At 33.5% G+C, this 19,589-nt stretch overlaps 11 protein-coding genes and 2 pseudogenes across 13 annotated transcripts, besides 1 other annotated feature; 6 read left to right on the top strand and 7 right to left on the bottom strand.

The window, feature by feature from the left end:
• Positions 1-1,701: 1,701 nt before the first annotated feature.
• On the bottom strand, positions 1,702-3,710 carry TVAGG3_0490250 (protein ubiquitination; the record flags this gene model as incomplete). Its single annotated transcript, XM_001299657.1, has 1 exon — positions 2,411-3,079. The coding sequence occupies one exon, from the start codon at positions 3,077-3,079 to the stop codon at positions 2,411-2,413; it is 669 nt and encodes a 222-aa protein (XP_001299658.1).
• Positions 3,711-5,636: 1,926 nt separating this feature from the next.
• TVAGG3_0490240 (uncharacterized protein) lies at positions 5,637-6,488 on the bottom strand (the record flags this gene model as incomplete). The annotated part of the gene is made up of 1 exon (XM_001295436.1): positions 5,715-6,263. The coding sequence occupies one exon, from the start codon at positions 6,261-6,263 to the stop codon at positions 5,715-5,717; it is 549 nt and encodes a 182-aa protein (XP_001295437.1).
• A 2,132-nt stretch (positions 6,489-8,620) lies between these two features.
• Positions 8,621-8,863, top strand: TVAGG3_0490230 (serine threonine-protein phosphatase family; the record flags this gene model as incomplete). Its single annotated transcript, XM_051236160.1, has 1 exon — positions 8,621-8,863. One exon carries the CDS (start codon positions 8,621-8,623, stop codon positions 8,861-8,863), a length of 243 nt encoding a protein of 80 aa, XP_051093984.1.
• A 4-nt stretch (positions 8,864-8,867) lies between these two features.
• On the bottom strand, positions 8,868-9,452 carry TVAGG3_0490220 (uncharacterized protein; the record flags this gene model as incomplete). The annotated part of the gene is made up of 1 exon (XM_051236159.1): positions 8,868-9,452. The coding sequence occupies one exon, from the start codon at positions 9,450-9,452 to the stop codon at positions 8,868-8,870; it is 585 nt and encodes a 194-aa protein (XP_051093983.1).
• Positions 9,453-10,168: 716 nt separating this feature from the next.
• Positions 10,169-15,475: a mobile genetic element.
• TVAGG3_0490210 (uncharacterized protein) lies at positions 11,137-11,472 on the bottom strand (the record flags this gene model as incomplete). The annotated part of the gene is made up of 1 exon (XM_051236158.1): positions 11,137-11,472. The coding sequence occupies one exon, from the start codon at positions 11,470-11,472 to the stop codon at positions 11,137-11,139; it is 336 nt and encodes a 111-aa protein (XP_051093982.1).
• On the top strand, positions 12,111-12,423 carry TVAGG3_0490200 (uncharacterized protein; the record flags this gene model as incomplete). The annotated part of the gene is made up of 1 exon (XM_051236157.1): positions 12,111-12,423. A coding segment is annotated over one exon (313 nt), but the record flags the coding sequence as incomplete, so codon positions are not given.
• On the top strand, positions 13,062-13,285 carry TVAGG3_0490190 (annotated as a pseudogene). Its single transcript has one exon. A coding segment is annotated over exon 1 (224 nt).
• On the top strand, positions 13,330-14,169 carry TVAGG3_0490180 (annotated as a pseudogene). Its single transcript has one exon. A coding segment is annotated over exon 1 (840 nt).
• TVAGG3_0490170 (DNA/RNA polymerases family) lies at positions 14,618-15,469 on the top strand (the record flags this gene model as incomplete). The annotated part of the gene is made up of 1 exon (XM_051236156.1): positions 14,618-15,469. The coding sequence occupies one exon, from the start codon at positions 14,618-14,620 to the stop codon at positions 15,467-15,469; it is 852 nt and encodes a 283-aa protein (XP_051093980.1).
• Positions 15,476-15,492: 17 nt separating the features above from the next.
• TVAGG3_0490150 (uncharacterized protein) lies at positions 15,493-15,738 on the bottom strand (the record flags this gene model as incomplete). Its single annotated transcript, XM_051236155.1, has 1 exon — positions 15,493-15,738. One exon carries the CDS (start codon positions 15,736-15,738, stop codon positions 15,493-15,495), a length of 246 nt encoding a protein of 81 aa, XP_051093979.1.
• Positions 15,739-15,768: 30 nt separating this feature from the next.
• On the top strand, positions 15,769-16,032 carry TVAGG3_0490140 (uncharacterized protein; the record flags this gene model as incomplete). Its single annotated transcript, XM_051236154.1, has 1 exon — positions 15,769-16,032. One exon carries the CDS (start codon positions 15,769-15,771, stop codon positions 16,030-16,032), a length of 264 nt encoding a protein of 87 aa, XP_051093978.1.
• Positions 16,033-16,081: 49 nt separating this feature from the next.
• Positions 16,082-16,783, bottom strand: TVAGG3_0490130 (cytochrome B-C1 complex subunit 6, mitochondrial family; the record flags this gene model as incomplete). The annotated part of the gene is made up of 1 exon (XM_051236153.1): positions 16,082-16,783. One exon carries the CDS (start codon positions 16,781-16,783, stop codon positions 16,082-16,084), a length of 702 nt encoding a protein of 233 aa, XP_051093977.1.
• Positions 16,784-16,814: 31 nt separating this feature from the next.
• Positions 16,815-17,399, bottom strand: TVAGG3_0490120 (uncharacterized protein; the record flags this gene model as incomplete). The annotated part of the gene is made up of 1 exon (XM_051236152.1): positions 16,815-17,399. One exon carries the CDS (start codon positions 17,397-17,399, stop codon positions 16,815-16,817), a length of 585 nt encoding a protein of 194 aa, XP_051093976.1.
• Between the last annotated feature and the right edge of the window lie 2,190 nt (positions 17,400-19,589).

The raw sequence follows: 19,589 nt of genomic DNA, 5'->3' as shown, positions 1-19,589 counted from the left end.
TTTTGCTTAATTGCAATGCTAAGTGGACATTCGTTAATATAAAAAGAATTTCATAAAACGATGATTGATATTAAAAGAAAGAGAATGTAATAAAACGATGATTGATATTAAAAGAAAGAGAATGTCATAAAACGATGATTGATATTAAAAGAAAGAGAATCTTATAAAACGATGATTGATATTAAAAGAAATAGAATGCCATAAAACGATGATTGATATTAAAAGAAAGAGAATGCCATAAAACGATGATTGATATTAAAAGAAATAGAATGTAATAAAACGATGATTGATATTAAAAGAAATAGAATTATATAAAACGATGATTGATATTAAAAGAAAGAGAATGTAATAAAACGATGATTGATATTAAAAGAAAGAGAATGAAATAAAACGATGATTGATATTAAAAGAAAGAGAATTATATAAAACGATGATTGATATTAAAAGAAAGAGAATGTCATAAAACGATGATTGATATTAAAAGAAAGTTGATAAGTTTAATATTGACATCTGCTCCATGTTCAATTAATAATTTGATAATTTCGGGTGAATTTTGCTTAATTGCAATGCTAAGTGGACATTCGTTAATATAAAAAGAATTTTATAAAACGATGATTGATATTAAAAGAAAGAGAATGTCATAAAACGATGATTGATATTAATATAAAAAGAATCTTATAAAACGATGATTGATATTAAAAGAAAGAGAATGTAATAAAACGATGATTGATATTAAAAGAAAGAGAATGTAATAAAACGATGATTGATATTAAAAGAAATAGAATGCTATAAAACGATGATTGATATTAAAAGAAATAGAATGCTATAAAACGATGATTGATATTAAAAGAAAGAAAATGTAATAAAACGATGATTGATATTAAAAGAAAGAGAATGCCATAAAACGATGATTGATATTAAAAGAAAGAGAATGTAATAAAACGATGATTGATATTAAAAGAAAGAGAATTATATAAAACGATGATTGATATTAAAAGAAAGAGAATGTAATAAAACGATGATTGATATTAAAAGAAATAGAATGTCATAAAACGATGATTGATATTAAAAGAAAGAGAATGCCATAAAACGATGATTGATATTAAAAGAAAGAGAATGTGATAAAACGATGATTGATATTAAAAGAAAGAGAATGTCATAAAACGATGATTGATATTAAAAGAAAGAGAATGTCATAAAACGATGATTGATATTAAAAGAAAGAGAATTTCATAAAACGATGATTGATATTAAAAGAAAGAGAATCTTATAAAACGATGATTAATATTAAAAGAAAGAGAATGTAATAAAACGATGATTAATATTAAAAGAAAGAGAATTATATAAAACGATGATTGATATTAAAAGAAATAGAATGCTATAAAACGATGATTGATATTAAAAGAAATAGAATGCTATAAAACGATGATTGATATTAAAAGAAAGAGAATTATATAAAACGATGATTGATATTAAAAGAAAGAGAATGTCATAAAACGATGATTGATATTAAAAGAAAGAGAATGCCATAAAACGATGATTGATATTAAAAGAAAGAGAATGTCATAAAACGATGATTGATATTAAAAGAAAGAGAATGTCATAAAACGATGATTGATATTAAAAGAAAGAGAATCTTATAAAACGATGATTGATATTAAAAGAAAGAGAATCTTATAAAACGATGATTGATATTAAAAGAAAGTTGATAAGTTTAATATTGACATCTGCTCCATGTTCAATTAATAATTTGATAATTTCGGGTGAATTTTGCTTAATTGCAATGCTAAGTGGACATTCGTTAATATAAAAAGAATTTCATAAAACGATGATTGATATTAAAAGAAAGAGAATGTAATAAAACGATGATTGATATTAAAAGAAAGAGAATGTGATAAAACGATGATTGATATTAAAAGAAAGAGAATGTCATAAAACGATGATTGATATTAAAAGAAAGAGAATGTAATAAAACGATGATTGATATTAAAAGAAAGAGAATGCCATAAAACGATGATTGATATTAAAAGAAAGAGAATGTCATAAAACGATGATTGATATTAAAAGAAATAGAATGTAATAAAACGATGATTGATATTAAAAGAAAGAGAATGCCATAAAACGATGATTGATATTAAAAGAAAGAGAATGCAATAAAACGATGATTGATATTAAAAGAAAGAGAATCGTATAAAACGATGATTGATATTAAAAGAAATAGAATCTTATAAAACGATGATTGATATTAAAAGAAATAGAATCCTATAAAACGATGATTGATATTAAAAGAAAGAGAATGTAATAAAACGATGATTGATATTAAAAGAAAGAGAATCTTATAAAACGATGATTGATATTAAAAGAAAGAGAATTATATAAAACGATGATTGATATTAAAAGAAAGAGAATGTCATAAAACGATGATTGATATTAAAAGAAAGAGAATAAATTTATTGTTCACACTATTTCCATTTTGAATTAGATATGATGCAGTATCAAAATTCCCATAATACAAAAATTTTGCTATTTCTGAAGAAGGATGTTGATCGAAACTTGTTGAAAGATAATTCACAAGTTCGTAATTTCGGTGAATCAATGCAATGTCGACTAAGCCTTTAAATGATTGACCGTCATTTAGCATTTGTGAGAAAATTATTTTATTTCCATCTTTAGAAGCAAATTTTGCAGTATTTTCAGTATATTTTGCACCTTTATCTTTCAAGTATTTGAAACATAACTCTGATCCAAATTTGCATGCGCACTCAAGAGGTGTTAAATCATCGCATTTCTCATTTGTATCCAAGTTTGGGAATTTGCTTTTAAGATCATCGATTTTATCCCAAGCGATAAAATATAAAAGGCTATCTTTTTTATAGATATTTAGAATGTCTTCTTCTTTTTTGTGAGGTTTGAAATCTTTAAAATTTAAGCCTTTATAGGATAATAATGTTGCTAAATCTTCATTTTCTGGTTTGATAATTAAAGAAAACTCTTTTGAAATATCTTGATAAAATTTTGCATATTGAGCAATATTCTTGACGCGAAGTGTTGAAAAAGTATCGATTAAATAAAGTGCCATTTTGACAGGAACTTTTTGTGTTTTAATGAGTTCAATTATCTGTTTTGTGGATTCTGTGATATTGTTGGTATTGATATTCCAAATAATTTTTGAAGCTTGATTTGGATACTTGAATTCATTAAGTATATTCGCATCGGTGGAATTTTCTTCATTAATTTGAGATATTATACTTTCTTTTTCTTTGAGTTCGGATTTAGGTAATTGTATTTTGTTGTCACTTTTTTGTTTTGCTTTTTGAATGGAATTTAACTCTGCTTGAAGTTTTTGGATTTTTACTGTAGATTCTGAAATAATTTTATCAGTTTCATCTAAAAAACCAATAATTCCATCTAACATCGTAAAATTCATGTATTTTCGAACAGATTTAAGTGTTGAAATAACTTCTTGGTAATTGCGAATTGAAACATTAGTGCTTCGAGCGCATTTATATAACTTATTTCCATCAAGAGTAGATTCGGATTGTTTAAGAAGAGTAATAAAATCTTCTGATGTTAAATTCGCTAATTTTAGGATTTCCTTTAAATCTTTGAGTTCAAAAATATCAAAAAGCTTTCCCTCTTGAATATAATCTTTGATATGGGCAGCCATATATTCATAATTCGGGATTAGTTTATGACTCATCTAAAAAAATTTACGGAATTGCCACTTTTCCATCATGCCTCTCACTGATATATGTTTACTTAAAAATTGATTAAAATTTCTGAACGAAAACTATCAAAAATAAGTCATAAAAAATATAAAAATAAGAATCTAATTTATTGTAGAGTAAATATCTGCAAAGTCTTCAGAACATCCTTAATATATATACAAGGCTGTCATGCATCAGTGCGTTATAACAGATCGATTTTAAAGATGTAAGTCTCTCTATGTATTTTATTAAGCAATCCATCATTGGGGCAATGCAACAGAACATAGCAATCTATACTTTGTAATAGGATATTAACTCGAATGATCTCTCTTTGGATTGATTATATTTTACAATTTCAGTAAATGTCGTTAAAAACTATTCACAGTAATAGGGTAGCTTCCAAAATGATTGGAACCAAGAATTACGTTTACAAAAGCATAAATTAAAAAATGAAATTTCGATTCGATAGTATCCAACCAAAATTTTTGTTAGATAATCAGATATATAAATCACATTCAAATAGTAAATGCACAGTTGAAATATACAGTAAATCTGTCAATACAATTTTTGTATAGAGATTAAATTGCGATGTTAAAATGCATTGATGCAGTTTTGCAGAAGTGTTTTGACTTTTCTCACCGAATTATATTTGTTTGCCAAACAATTACTTGGATTTCATGAGGTTCATTCCAAATTGAAAATTGAAATCTTATCACACTGTTATTATTTGATATCATAATCAATAATCATTACCAGGAATTTACGAATACACCTAGGTACATTTATTATATTAACTTGTTGTTATAGAAATAAAATCATTATTAATTTATCTGCAATTTGTATGATATATATCATTTTTATCATAATTGTTGAGATTTGATCAGCTTTAAGTTGAAGAATGAAAAAATTTAAAATTTAATATCAGAATCAAAAAATACCCTTACCTGCCAGGAATATCCAAATTTTTTTACCCCAAAATTTTAGATTTTCTATATCTCCTCAAATAATTGATATTTTCTTATTGCAATTTTGCACTTCAAAAGGATTGATCTTCAAAGTCTGGATAATAATACAACAAGTTGGTTTTCCAAAAAATATTCTAAAATCAAATATTTGATTCTCATTTTTCTTTTTTTGAATTTTTTTTTTGGAATTTTCAACTATGACTCAGAACAGAAAGAGTATCGCAACTTTATTTAATAGCATATAATATGATGAGTTATATGTTTATTTTATACTAATATTTTTTATCACAAATATCTTACCAAATAATATGAAATTTTATAACAAATGTATTACAGTGTTCACAAATATGAGCTAAATCAGTAAAACACGTCGATGAAAAGAGTATAAAACAGATTTTTAGTCTATTTATTTTCATATTACAGGTTTCAACATGCAATGTTAAAATTGTAGTAGACATATGAGATCCTTGAACTTGTTAGTACTAAGTGCATGATAAAGTAAGCTTCAATTTTATACCAATTTTGTAAATTGAATCAAATATACGGCATTATATTGATATATAACTCGTTTTATGATATAGCACTGATATTCTACTTGTACTGGATTGTACTATCGTGATATTTAAGAGATTTTTCTCGATAATTTTGGATGATTATATAACTCTAGATTGTATTTGCCGATTTTCTCCAAACTACGTATTCTACATATGCATAATATGTATAGCCTGCAGCTGGAGTTTAAGGCCAAAATTTTGGTTAGAAGGGAGTGGCCGTACCTTTAAATATCATAAAATAACACCACAAAATTATGGTTTGTATATAAGAATAAAGAATATACCAGCCACATAAGTCGTTGAATAGTGATTTATAATAACTTTTTACCAACAAAAAAATATTAACTGTTTACAATAGAGAAAATGTAAGAAAATTGTAAGTACATCCTTAGGGATTAATCATTACCGAAGTTTTTGCAGTGTAAAATATTATTGTCTTGATTTTATCAGCCTACGGTGCTGATGAAATCAAATGAAACAAAATCGATCTATTCTTCTAAACTACGCACGATTTCCTTATGCTGTAATTCCATGCCTTCAACAACATCCAAGGAAACAGCACCAAGATTTGATAAAACTGTCGCAAGTGGAATATTAATTTCAGAATTTTTGACTTTCAGAAGCCGAGACAAAGAATCTGTGCTCTTTGTTAGTTTGAGCCTTGTTTCCTTATCGTATGATATTAATTTTTCTTCGCATTCAACTATAAACTTTTCAAGGAATTTTGGAGAATCAATAAGACGTTGGACATCAGGACAACTATCCATAGGACTATCTGTAAGGAAGCAAATTGATCGTACAAGATGATCAATGCAGTAAATATATTGTTGATAAATTTCTGAAAATTTATCATTATCTTCATCTATATGGTCGATTTTATGATGTAATTGTCTTATATTCTTTGAACATTTTGGAATCCTTTCAGATATTTCTGTGATTTTTTCTAATATATTGTCATGGAAGGAAATTTCTTTCTTTTTCATACTGTCAATATATTTTTGAATTGAAACTTTAGAGTTTTGTACTTCATTTTGCATCTTTTCAATCTATGCTTGTTCTTTTAAGATTGTATACTATGTCGAAATATTTTAAAGCGTTTTTTGATATGATAGAATCTCCTTTTGATAAATTAGTCCTTGATTCTTCAACTTCTGATTGTATTTGTGCAATTTTGGCGTCATAATCTTTCTGCATATTACTATATTTCATTTCAAGTTCTTTTAGTTCTGACTCGAGTTGACTTGAATCATCCTCTTCCATAAAATAATGATGATTTTATATCAATTACTCAAATAGCTGATTATAAGGAGTATATACTATTATTATATATCTGATTAATAAAACAATTTTGCAAATTTTCATATTCTTCAATATTATTTCAATTTTATTCAAAGTTGAATAACAAAATATCAATTTAGATATAATTTTTTATAATTCTTCTAAATGATATAAAATGTTGCCGGATATTCCCAGTAGTATATGAGTACGGGTTGTGTGACTTTTTTTGTAAACGTAAGAATTCATACAATATTGAACGATTTTGTATCATTTTTTTTAACATATGAAGTAAAAAATGTATGATTCTTACGGTTTTTATTCTTACGTTTTTGAATAAATCAAGATTTAAAAAATATCAAAATTGTAAGACATTTACACTCAGCCCAAACATAATAACATTAATTTTAAAAGAAGCTATATATAGATGATGTCAGATATTCCGCGATTAATTAAACATTGTTTAAATCCTGAATGAAAAAAAAAAAAAAAAGGTAGTGAAAAAAAAAAAAAAAAAAGGTAGTGGGGCCTCCAGGCACTTCGTGCCCTCTAGCCCTGAAGATGTTTAGTATAAATGAAGTTTTTATTCGGAAAATTGTTAGTCTTCTGGTGTGAATTCGGAGGACTCTTCTTCTTCCTCCATTGCTTCTGGGAAGAAGCCTTCTTCTGGGTCGAAAACATTATATAATGTTTCGCTTTTCACAAATTATATATGTTTTCATGCTTTGTCACTTTTCTGTCACTTTTCGGGTAAAAACATTTTTATTATTATATATAAATGAATTTTACAAAACCTCCGTTACCGTTCTTTGGAAATAAGAGTAAATGTAAAGATATTATATTGAGAGAACTTAAGAAACTACCGAATGGTCTAACATTTGTAGATTTGTTCGGTGGAAGTTTCTATATATCCCATTTGTGCCATATAATATTCCCAGACTCAAAGATTATATGCAATGACTTCGACAACTATATGGACCGTCTCAAACATATTCCAGACACAAACAATATATTGAAAGAGTTAAAAGAAAAGATACCTATAGGTAAGATGGAACGTATACCATTAGATAACAAAAATATTGTGAGAGAGGTTTTTGAAAAAAGCAGAATATATAGACTGGGATAGTATATCTGCTAGACTATTATATAGTGGTGCTATAAGAGTTCATGACATTGAAACACTTATGTCAAAAGTTTTATATCTTAACTATACAAATGTTTTCAAAGAGGACATAGAAAAATATATTGAGGGTATAGAGTTTGTGAGATGTCATTGGACAGAGTTGTATGAAAAATATAAAGACAAGGAAAATGTTTTCTTTATAGTGGACCCGCCCGTTCTATAACACATGGGATTTTCAATACCAAGTAGACTGGACTTTGAGAGACTCTTTAGAAACTTTAGACGTTTTTACATAACCCATCCATGCTTTTACTTTACATCCGATAAAAGTGGTTTGGAAACCGTTATGAGATGGTTAGAGGACATACATGACTATGAGTTTATATATGACAAGATAGAATATGAGAGAGGTCCTATAACTGGAGAAAGTGTCACAAATAAAGAAATTTTATTAGTAAGTAAATGTGGTTTGAAATAGGACTACTTGTTTTAGGTTTTTTCCATTGTGTCATTTATTTATTTGACGTGGCAGAAAAGTACAGAGAATATGAAGATGAACCAATGCCTGCAAATGTTCAGTATATGTACTCGTAAGAGATATTTTTATCTAATATTAAATGGACGCACAGAACTTAGCGAATGCACAGCAACCTGGACAACCAAACCCAGAGAATATTCCAAATGAAGTTAGAATACAAACTGCAATGGCAAACTATGGTCAAGTGCCAACAGATGTACAAATGCAAACTGCCATGTCAAATGACGCTGCGTTAGGTTTGCCACCATGGTATGCAAATATGAGATGGAAAGAGTTTTATACAAACCCTGAAGTGGGATATAAACAACTTTATGCAGATGACGCGAACACAGAGTTGACCCAGAATATGTTTTCTACCAGAGGAGAAACAGAATGTATGAGCTCCAGTTAAAGAATGCTATGGAACTCAACAGGAAACGCAAAGACTAGGCGGACATTAGATTTTTACATATAGTAAAATGGGTTTCTTCAGTAAGATAGGAAACTTCTTTCGAAATGTTGGAAGAGGTATATGGAATGGAATAAAAACCGTAGGAAGAGGAATTTGGAACGGAGTCAAAAATATTGGTAAAAGAGTAGGTCAGTTCGTTGGTATTATACCTAAAGACCCTGAACCAGAAGAACAAGCTCCTGTTATACAACAGCCTGAACCTGCACCACAGTCTAGTTGGCAACCAAATCCAACACCTCAACCGTATTAAAAAATTATATTTTTACCGTTCGATAGTAGTTGTATATGAAACTAAGTTCTAAGTAAAACGCATGGTATAATGGAATTATTCTTTTTCTTCCATCTGTAGTAAACCATACTTGAAAGTCTGAAATACTTCCACTTGGTGGTTCGTATAACTTTGTAGGTTTTTCGTAAAAGTCATTTGCCAAGCATAAGAAAGAGTTTTGGGCGCCAGAAAATGAAGCATGAACAATAATAGCAGCTGGGTCGAAAACATCTTTAAATAAATATGGTTCATCTCTTGCATATCGACTGTAAATATTTGCTAAAGGAAGTTCGACTTTCTGATTTAACATTCTTTGCAAATAATACCATGACATTGCAGTGAATTCTGTATATATTTGTTCGTCTTTCTTTGGATTGTCTTCGTAGATTTGAAATGACACTTGTGAATTTTGTTTGTCATATACAATTCTCACATAAAGTGTGCTCTCGGTATTTGCATATTCATCAGCATATTTTGCATAACATGAATTTATTTTATCTTCTATATTTTTTAACGCAGTCTGTAGAGAAGATGAAAGGTCAACTTGTATTAGCTCAATTTCTTCCCACATTTTTCGTTTCCCTTCAGATATATAATCTATATGAAACCTTACAATAAATGGAAAACTTTTATCTTCTACAGACACAAACTTCATTCTACGAAAGCCAATAGCTTTTGTGACAGATGGGTCTCTTAGCCATCTTAATGGGTAGTCAAAACGATAGCCTTCATGCTTTACGGTCTCTGTCTCAAACTTTTGACCGACATTAGTAAAAAGTTCATCTAATGGTTTAGTTGTAGCAACTCTTGAATTTTCTTTTTTCTATTGGAAGCATATTTTATCTAGAATAAAAATGTCGAAAGATATTGCTTCCATGAGAGAAATACAACACAACCGACAACTCATTATGCAAGCTCTAAATAAGAACACAACAAACTTTTCAAACTATTCTAAGATATCTGAGTCATTGAAAGAAGGAAACTTAAAACTGACATTAACCCAATGACAGATGAGTTTCTATTTCAAGACAATAAGAACCATACTGTCTGTATAAATCCAACAAAAGGAACTTTAAACGAGAAACCTATAAATGAACTTCTTTTGAAAGCAGATGTTGACAACAAAGCTGACAAAGAATATGTAGACGATGCAATAGCAAAAGAAGAAGAAAGAGCTAACAATGCTTATGCAACAAAAGAACATACTCATCCTGAACTAGCAGACAAAACATATGTTGACAATAAAATGTCAAGTGAAGTGACAGAGCTGAAAACGAATATTCTAAAAAGACTCATACACATTCTATATCTGAAATAACAGACTTAAACGTTAGCCTTGAAAATAAGGTAGATAAGGGACTTATGGCTAGTGTGTTAGAGAAGAAAGGCAGATAAGGAATATGTGGATGAAAAAGATAACGAATGAAAGAAAGGGTTGACTGGTACCATGAATGGACATCGAAGATTTTAAAAACTAAAGCCGATACAGGATGGGTTTCAGGATGTTTAGACCTTAAAGCAGATAAAACTTATGTTAACGATGAGTTAGAGAAGAAAGCAGATAAGAACCATACACATACAAGTTTTACAACTGTTGCTATAGAAAGTATTGAAGGAACGGTTGACGTAACTGGTGGGGATGTATTATATTGTAAACCTCCTAACTTTCCACAAGGTTTAACATCGGATGACGACATAACGACGATGAGAAACATTAGATGTAAAGATGTTTATGTCATGAAGGATGAACATAATATTAAATTCACTGCTCAAGATTTATATGACAAGAAAGCAGACAAAACAGAGCTTCAAACATTAAAGACAGAAATACTTCAAACATTATATCCTATAGGCTCTATTTATACGTCAATGAACTCTACCAGACCAGAAACAGTTCTGGTTTTGGAACTTGGACTCAAATAGTCGACAGGTTTTTTGTATTGTGCAAACTCTTCAAAGGAAACAGGTGGAAGTAAAACGATTTCAGGTGAAAATTTACCTGCACACAGTCACTACATAGATTTAAGTACATCTCAAGCAGGTTGGCATAAGCATAATTTGGGATTGGTCAGCAATGACAAAAGGTAAAGGATATGATGTTAAAGACGACGTTAAGTTTGCTATAAATTGTTACTGGAGTAACACTCAGGGAGAGGAAACCATACACATCGCGTTTCAGGATATACGCAAACAACGGGACAAAGTAAAGACTACATGCCACCTTACATGACAGTTTACGCATGGTATAGAAATGCTTAGTCGTCATTTTCAACTTCTTTAGCATATTCGTCAGGAGTTGTCTTATATTTGTTAGGAACTGTCTTTGAAAGTATACCACCTTGAACTTTGACAAGTTTGAAACGAGGTCTGACAATAGTAGTTTTATCTTCTGCTTGCAGTGTGTACATTTTGCCATGTTTGCCTAAAACTTCATAATATTCTCTTGTATACTTTCTTCTATTTTTACGAACACGAATGTGAGTACCTGTCGGGTTCCCATTGTTGTCATAGTCAATAGTATTTTCATATGGGTCGCGTTTAGGTATTTCTATTTTTACTTTGTCACCTTTCTGAAGTTTGAAGCCCGGCATTCTTTCTTGTTTGTCTCTTTTGACTAAATTATTAAATATATAGTCTTTCTCTAAGTCAGGGTTGTTTTTCATTTCTTCGGGGAGTGGTTTCCCAAACCTTTTTGTTTACGGCTATTGTAAATATTTAAAACTTGTCTCATCTTTGCCATGGAGAAGTGTCTATATTTGTCGTCATATGACATTTCATTTGCTTCACCACCTTGTGGTTGGTTTAAGTCTCTTAACATTTTTATACAACCGTCAATGACACCAAGAGCAGAATGGTTTTGGTCGACAATGAAATATTGGTTTACATTTTTTGAACGCAGATAGTTTTTTACATCATCTGATTTGAAAGAACTTTCACAGTCAGATGTCAGTTTTGTTGGATGGTATTTGTCAACGAATATTGTCAAAGCTGCTAAGATATCTAAAATATTTTTGGACTGTAATGGTATGGCTTCACAGTATCTTGTGTTTTGACCGACAAATATTAGCCAGTATGGTGGTCCATCTTCTCTATACCTCGGAATGTTTTCCAAGATATCCATAAACCAAGCATTTGGTGTTGAACTAAAGATTTTTATCATGAGTGCTTTTTTGTTGCTTAGAAACATAGGGGTCCTTGTTTGGATTCGTCATTTTTTAACCCATAAGAAATGGGTTTATTTGGCGCATTAGCAGGAGTTGCATCCAGATTTTTGCCCGCAGTGGGAACAATAGCCAGAGGTGTATTTGGAGTTGGAAGGAAGATTTTGAGTACATTAGGTATACTTAAAGAGAAAGCACAACCTATTATACAAACTGTACAGAAAGGTTGGGATGTAGCACGAGATGCAGCAAATCTTATTCCAAATCCTGAAACAAGAGGAAAAGTTCAAGGATGGATGGACAATGTAGGAAGACAAGCAGGAAACTATTATAACAAAGCAAATGACTACTATAACCAAGCAGGACACTATATGGACCAAGGTGAAAGATTCTTTAACAGAGGATATAACCATGCACAACAGTGGGTAAACAATAACCAACCGCAACCGCCTCAAACTGGGGAATGTAAAGTTTTTTACTGAGATGAAATGAACAATACAGCATTGAGACAAATGGGTTCAAGATGGATTTGTCGACTTCCAGCAGTTACACAACGTGTTTGTCAAGTTCTTCCTATACCTCAGGAAGTTTTAGACCGACTTAAAAAACAAAACAACCAGTTGAAAACAAACCAAACTAAAATTTTTTACTGAGATGAAATGACCGAAGAAGTTGAAACGGTAGATTTGACACCACAAACAAAAAGTTCAGAACCATTGTCAAAACCTGTCAAAGAACTTACAGATGAAGAGAAAAATTCAATAATAGAAAGTGCCAGGTCTGGAAATACAAACCCTAACTATAAAGTCACTTTTCATAGAAATGGAACGGCTAGTATCTCAAAAAAGAAACAGACTCTCACAAATAAAATATTGAAGTCTGAAGGAGCTTTCGAGACAACAGATGGAAAAGTTTACTTCACTGACCAACAGTTCATTATAGAACATCTCATTGACTTAGAGTCGAAATATTCTAAACTTTACAACAAACACAAAAAGTTGAAAGGAAAACAAAAACAAATGGCATATGATATTTATGAAGATGTTGACGACACAACTGTTCCTGCAAGTGAGTAAAGTCAGAGGAACCGAAAAGTGACGAAAAACCGATAGAAGAAGAGAAACCAAAAACTGAAGATAAACCAAAACCAAAGTTTAGTTTCCAAACTAAACCAAGTCAACCTTCATTAGCTGGTATGGGTTGGCGTCAAAGACTTATGGCAGCAGGCGGTTATGTAAAGTAAAGAAAAAAATTTTTTTTATTTTTATAAAAATGCCCCCATATAGAATGGATAGAAAATCTGCTAGAATAAAAGCAGAGTTGCAAAGATATGGTTGGAGAGTTTCGAAGAATTTAAATATAGGAAGGGAAGACCCATAAAAGTCTATGACAAACTGGCTGGTCTTCGCTACGAAATGGATTTGGAAACAGCACGTGCAAATTATCCAAACAGACTAGAGAGGTTAGAAGAAAGAACGTCTTATGGACATGCCTTTCGATGTTAGTGAACCTCAAGTTGAAGGACACGACGGCTTTGCCAGATTCTACTGGAAACATGACGAACAATTGCATCCTTTGAGAAGGAAAAAAGGTAGTGCAGAGGATGGTCATGCTCCCATGGAAAGAACAAGATATGCATATGAAAAGTAATCGTGAAGTTAGAAGTCAAATTACATCTGGTCGAACCTTTACAGTAAACTTTGACGAAGGAAAGAACAAAGAAGGCTTCATGGGTGTACTTGCTGCCATACAAGACGGAAATAAGAAAGGATACAATCTCAGATTGACCATAACAGATTTGGATGGTCACATTTACTTTGCAAATGGCAATGAACAAACAGCTGCAAACTTCTTGACGCTTTCAAGACTACAAAGAGAGAACAAATGGTTGACTCCGACTCAGACATTTTGAATGCAATTGAAGGAATTGCAAGTGTCAAGTTCGAATGGTACCAACCTAACCCTCAAGCAGTCAGACAACATGCTGGATACTTTCCGTTCATAAATAAGTCTGACATTGACTTGACAAGGTATGGAATTTACAATTCAATTGAAAACAATTGTCAATGAACCTTGCATTCTTACATGTCTCAGGAACTCTGGTCTTGTTACAGAAGAGAAGATGAAGTATCTTGAGTCATGTGTGAAGACAAGGTACATTCTCAGAGGTCAATTGGCAAAAATTGCACCGTTGGCAAATGTCAATATCCGAGTCAACATACCTACAGCTAAAGGTTCTTCACATGACGACTATGTTGTTGAGTTCAATTTACCATGGTTGAAGATTGCAATTGTCCACAACCACTTCATGTTGAACGAAAGTCTTACAAACCCATTGTTCGGAAAAGGCAAGTGCAACATTGTCAGAGCTGTAAACATTCTTTTCGAGAAAGGTTTGTTGGAACCAATTCCAGATGACAAGCTGACAGAAACTTTTGTACCAAAAGACGAAACAAACTTTTCACTGTTAGCAAGACCAAAAGTTGTTCCAGACAAAGTTCTAGTACAAAAGAAGTACACAATTCCAAAAGGAGTTGGATTGTTCGGATACCAACCTGAACCAGAAGAACTTCCAATGAGGTTGCAAGAACTTCAAGATGCTATAAACAAACTTCCATTGAGACATCCAATTGACGTCAAATTGTATTGGAGAGCTTCTGAGTTAGGTCAGAAGGTTTTATATGAAACAGGTTGCTTCGACGATGTTTATGAGATAACAGGAGAAGTTTCTCAGAAGATAAGAGACTCACTTGAATTTCCACAAACTGGACCAATTGGTTGCGACAAGTTCGACTCAAACGAAAAGATATACTATGTCGACCTTAACGCTGCATACATGAGGTTTGTCCAATATATTCCGACTGGAATTCCAAACGAAGATGGTGAGTTCCCGGGAAGGAACTATACAGTTGGAAAAGTCATACAACAACTGTATGATATTAGGAAAGCTTCAAACCCCAAACTTGCAATGACACTCAAATTGCTTATGAATTCGACATGGGGATATTCCATTAAGAAACCTCAAGAGATGAAGAGTAAACATTATGAGAAGGTCGACAACTTTGTTGAAAGGTCTTCTCCTTTTGTTTTGAAGTACGAATTCACTCAAGGTCAAAGTGGCTTAGTAACCACATTAAAACCTATTGTCGAACATTGGTCTTACCCTCAGTTCGCAAAGGCAGTCCTTGACAACTACAACAAATTCTTCTCCGAAGTCAAATCGAAAGTGAAGGTTTACTATGAGAACATTGACGCACTCATGACGAACGAAGAAGGGTACAACAAACTCATTGAAATGGGCATGGTCGGTGAGAAGATGGGTCAATTCAAATTGGACAAAATTTTCACCGAAGTTCATGTCCTCTCCAAGCGTAAGTATTGGGGCATACTTGAAGACGGCACAGAAATAAAACATTGCATGAAATAAAAAATTTTTATTCGAATTTTGAATTAAAATGTGGGAATTCTTGGGAACGGGAAAGGCTTATTTACTTGAGGAACAGGTAAAGGTGGTGGAGGTGGAGGTGGTGGCAACCAGTCCATTTTATATTCCTTCCTAGCTAATTTCCGTTTAATTTCATGGTCGCCCTCGGAGTCTTTGAATCGGACAGGTCGAGTTACACCATTCTTGGTCTCAAACTCATATATAACCTGTTTGTCTGTATTTTCGTCGACTATGGCACGAGACACGAACATTGACCAAACGGACAAAAAGTGTCATTTCGGATGGTCACGCAGCCAATCGCATTCGAGCACTTCGAAGAAGCCTTACGTTCCAAGGGAGAGGGTGTCTGGTGCAAGGCAGAGGTCATGAAACTCTACGAGCAGTACATCCTCAATGCCTGGGAGGACAAATCGTCCTTGGATTGGCAATTCTACCAACTCCTCTGGGACGACCTCCTACGCAACTGGGATAACGAAAGAGCCCAATTCAAAGGTCGGGAACTAATTTTGCAAATTACCCTTAATTTAACATACTTATCCAAATAAACACCTAAATTTACTTGGGGTTTCCCCCTAAAATAAAATTTTTTTACTCTTAGAACCACTCGAGGTTCTCCTTACGGTTGTTGAGCTTGTCACCGTCAATGTGTCTGACCCTCGTCTTCTTGTCTGGATTTGGAACCCATTGAATTGCGACAAGCTTGCCCATGGAAATTGAACCGCGATTCCGAAGGTTAAGGTTCAAGTGTCCCAAGTTGTTGAGGACTGGGGTAAGAACCTTGCCGGTCTCCCTGTTGCGGATTTTGTATGGGTAGGGTTGGGAAATTTCGTAAGCGTCATCGGCAACAAGGGTTGCCCAAACTTCCTTTTCTTCGTGTTTCTCTTCTTCTTCCTCTTCTTCCTCTTCTTCCTCTTCTTCCTCTTCTTTGATAATACCTTCGGCAATTCTGTGTTCACGAAGTACGGTGTTGCATGTTCTGTCCTTTCCGAGTACCTTCCAGATGGCGTCTATCTCTTCGAAGAAACGGTAGATGAGTCTGGCAAGGTCTCGGTTTTCTCTCTCGTAATTGCGCAAGGTTTCCGTGAAATCGTTCAGGCATTTCTCATTGGAAGCTTGGTTCATGAGGACATCGGCTTTGAGATTGGTCATCTCTGTCATAAGACTACTTTGGAGAGTCTTAATGGTGTTTGTCAGATGAGCTTTCAATTGGGCAATTTGAATTTGAACTGGGCGCTTGTCTGGCAACCTTGAAAGGACATCTGCTATTGTGTTCGGCTTCGGTGCTTGTTCGGACATCGAAAAATGAAGTGGTTTGAGAATGGCGGTTTTACTTCAAAAAGCTTGTTATGACAGTTATGTCATACAACAAGTTTAAAATAATATCTTGTTCTTCTTCTGAACGTTTGTTGTCTCTTCCGATAAAAGTTTCGAACATGAGAACCAAAAAACGTTTTTTGAGATTGCGGAAGAGTTCAGGCAAACGTTCATATTCCGGATATGTTGGGAGCAGTTCGAAACATCTGAGCTGACTTTCGGACAAAATTGGGACAATGTCAACAAATTCATCTTTGGTCGGACTGCTTGAAGGTAAGTCCCTTACATGTAAGTAGCTCTGGTAAAGTCTTCTCATTTCTGCTAACTTTTGGAGTATAGCTTCGTAGTTTAGAAGTTTTAATTTTAATTGTCTTATTCCACTCTTGACATCTAAACGGTAACTATCCATGAGGTCAAGAGTAGCTTTGGTAGCTTTAAGTGGAGCTATCTGTTCCTTGACTCCTGCAATTTTGGTTGCAATTGTGATTTGAGCTCCTTCAAGTTCGCCGTCTATGTCGTTCTCAACACCTTCAACCATAGCTTGAAACTCTTCATCGGTCCATTGAGATTGGTGTGGGACGAATTTAACTTGCTTCATTCAAAAAATGAAAAAAAAATGTTTTTACTCTAAACGTTAAGGTTTACTGAACTGGTTGGATGTCGCCTTCACAGGTTATGTAGAACGGCTGACCCGAGAAGTGAAGGAGACCCTTGAGAATTTGGCTCATTCTTGGGAAAGGGTTCTCTCTGTTTGGAAGTAGTATCCAAGGACGCTTTGCAAAGAACTTGAGAAGAGCTTCTTTCTTTGCTTGCTTTATGTCGTCGTAGGCTGTCCCGTCTGGTATTTGAATTGGAATTCCAGTCGAAGTCTCGAGATTCAAGGCAGCCCTTCCCGTTATCCAACCGCTAACAAGCTTGCCTTTTACATTCTGCCTGAGGAAGTCTTTAACAAGCTCGTTAATTTCAATTAGGTAAATTGCCTCGTCGGTAGGTTCGACCTCGACCATTGCTACTGTCAGAAAAAGTACTGCTACTGTCAGTAAAAGTACTGCTACTGTCAGTAAAAGTACTGCTACTGTCAGTAAAAGTACTGCTACTGTCAGTAAAAGTACTGCTACTGTCAGTAAAAGTACTGCTATTGTCAGTAAAAAGGAAAATTTGAGAGGGTTTTCGACGATAAAGTACTGCTACTGTCAGTAAAAGTACTGCTACTGTCAGTAAAAGTACTGCTACTGTCAGTAAAAGTACTGCTACTGTCAGAAAAAGTACTGCTACTGTCAGTAAAAGTACTGCTACTGTCAGAAAAAGTACTGCTACTGTCAGTAAAAGTACTGCTACTGTCAGTAGCAGTACTGCTAGTAGCAGAGATTTTTATCGTTGTGGTCCGACGGTTAAGCCACAAACGAATGTCCGACGTCCCACCAACCGAGCCCATATCCCAACCAGAGGAACCTAAGGAACCACAACAGTCTCCTCAGCAACCTCAGTTCCAGCAAGTACCTCCGATTTACTACCAATTTCCACCTCAATGTTACTACCCACCACAAGGCTTCCCGAACTACCCTCCTCAGCAGATTTATTTTCGTGGAGAATTACATGAAAATCAGAGGTAGAAATGAGGTTGATCTCACTTCTGACCCTAAAATTAATATTTTTAAACTGATTTCAGCAACAAATTCAAATTTGTAAAAAGTCAAGCTTATGAAAATCTAAGTGTTTAGTCTTTAAGTAGAGTGTAGCTCTCTTACAGGAAAGCAAGATAGTTGCGGAGTTTAATGTACCGTGAAGAGAAGTACAGATGAATTCAATTACGAGTACAGATTGCAATGACAACTAACGGCAACTATTTTTATGTCTTTTGCCAGCGTATAGGGTACTCTCTTTCTCTTCCAAAATGGTTCGGCAGAACTATGTACTCGACTCATGAGAAGATGTACCAAAACGCGTTTAATACATAGAATTAGGTACGATCCTTTTGTTCTATCTCCGAAGACTCGATAGGGTGCACGACTTCCACAAATAAGACACGATAAAACAAGTAAGAGCACAATGGTCAATGGAGATCTTTCTGTGACAACTTCCTCTTTGTAGTTCTCCGAGGTACAGCCAACTGGAGACAGCTGAAGACTCCCGTTACGACGAGAGATATTGAACTGTGAAGTACTCTCCGAACAGAATTAGAATCTGACCAGTACCCTTCCTGAGCAGAACAAGCGAAGGTAAAGACAAAAGGTAAGACAAAGAGGTAAACAAGGGTAAATTTAAGACCTAAAAAGACTATAAACGTTTTAAAAACGTGAACATTTTATGAGACTCCGAGTCACACAGAGAAAACTTGGGTCAGAATGTTATGCAGCTTAACTTCCCTGAGGAGGTAATCGGAATTGCGTTACATATACGTAAGGGTCAGTAAAGACAACGAACCGCAATTAGGATGAGTCTCAGAATTACGCTATTACAATGACCATGGAAGAGTACGAAAGGTTCCTTACAAGAGAAACATACGAGCTCTAAAACACACTCACCGAAGAAGAAGAACAGTAGAAAATAGTATTAAATGTCGATAATTGTGTTATTTTTCTTATTTCTCTGTAAGGCGCAAGCTGCAAGTATCGAGTCGACTATCTCAGTCTTTGTTTTGACGCAGCTGGACGGCTCTTGTCGAGTAGGATCCTGTTTTGCGGCTCTCCAGCTGGTAGTCTGACCTTCGTAATCTGCGCATGTTCTTGAGAGCTCAACTGTAAAATGGTTGTATGGATAAGAAGTCTCTCAGACTCTTGAGGGTAGT

Source organism: Trichomonas vaginalis, chromosome II (assembly GCF_026262505.1).
Source record: "Trichomonas vaginalis G3 chromosome II, whole genome shotgun sequence".
NCBI classification, from domain to species: domain Eukaryota; phylum Parabasalia; order Trichomonadida; family Trichomonadidae; genus Trichomonas; species Trichomonas vaginalis.
This window is presented reverse-complemented; position numbering and strand designations above follow the sequence as displayed.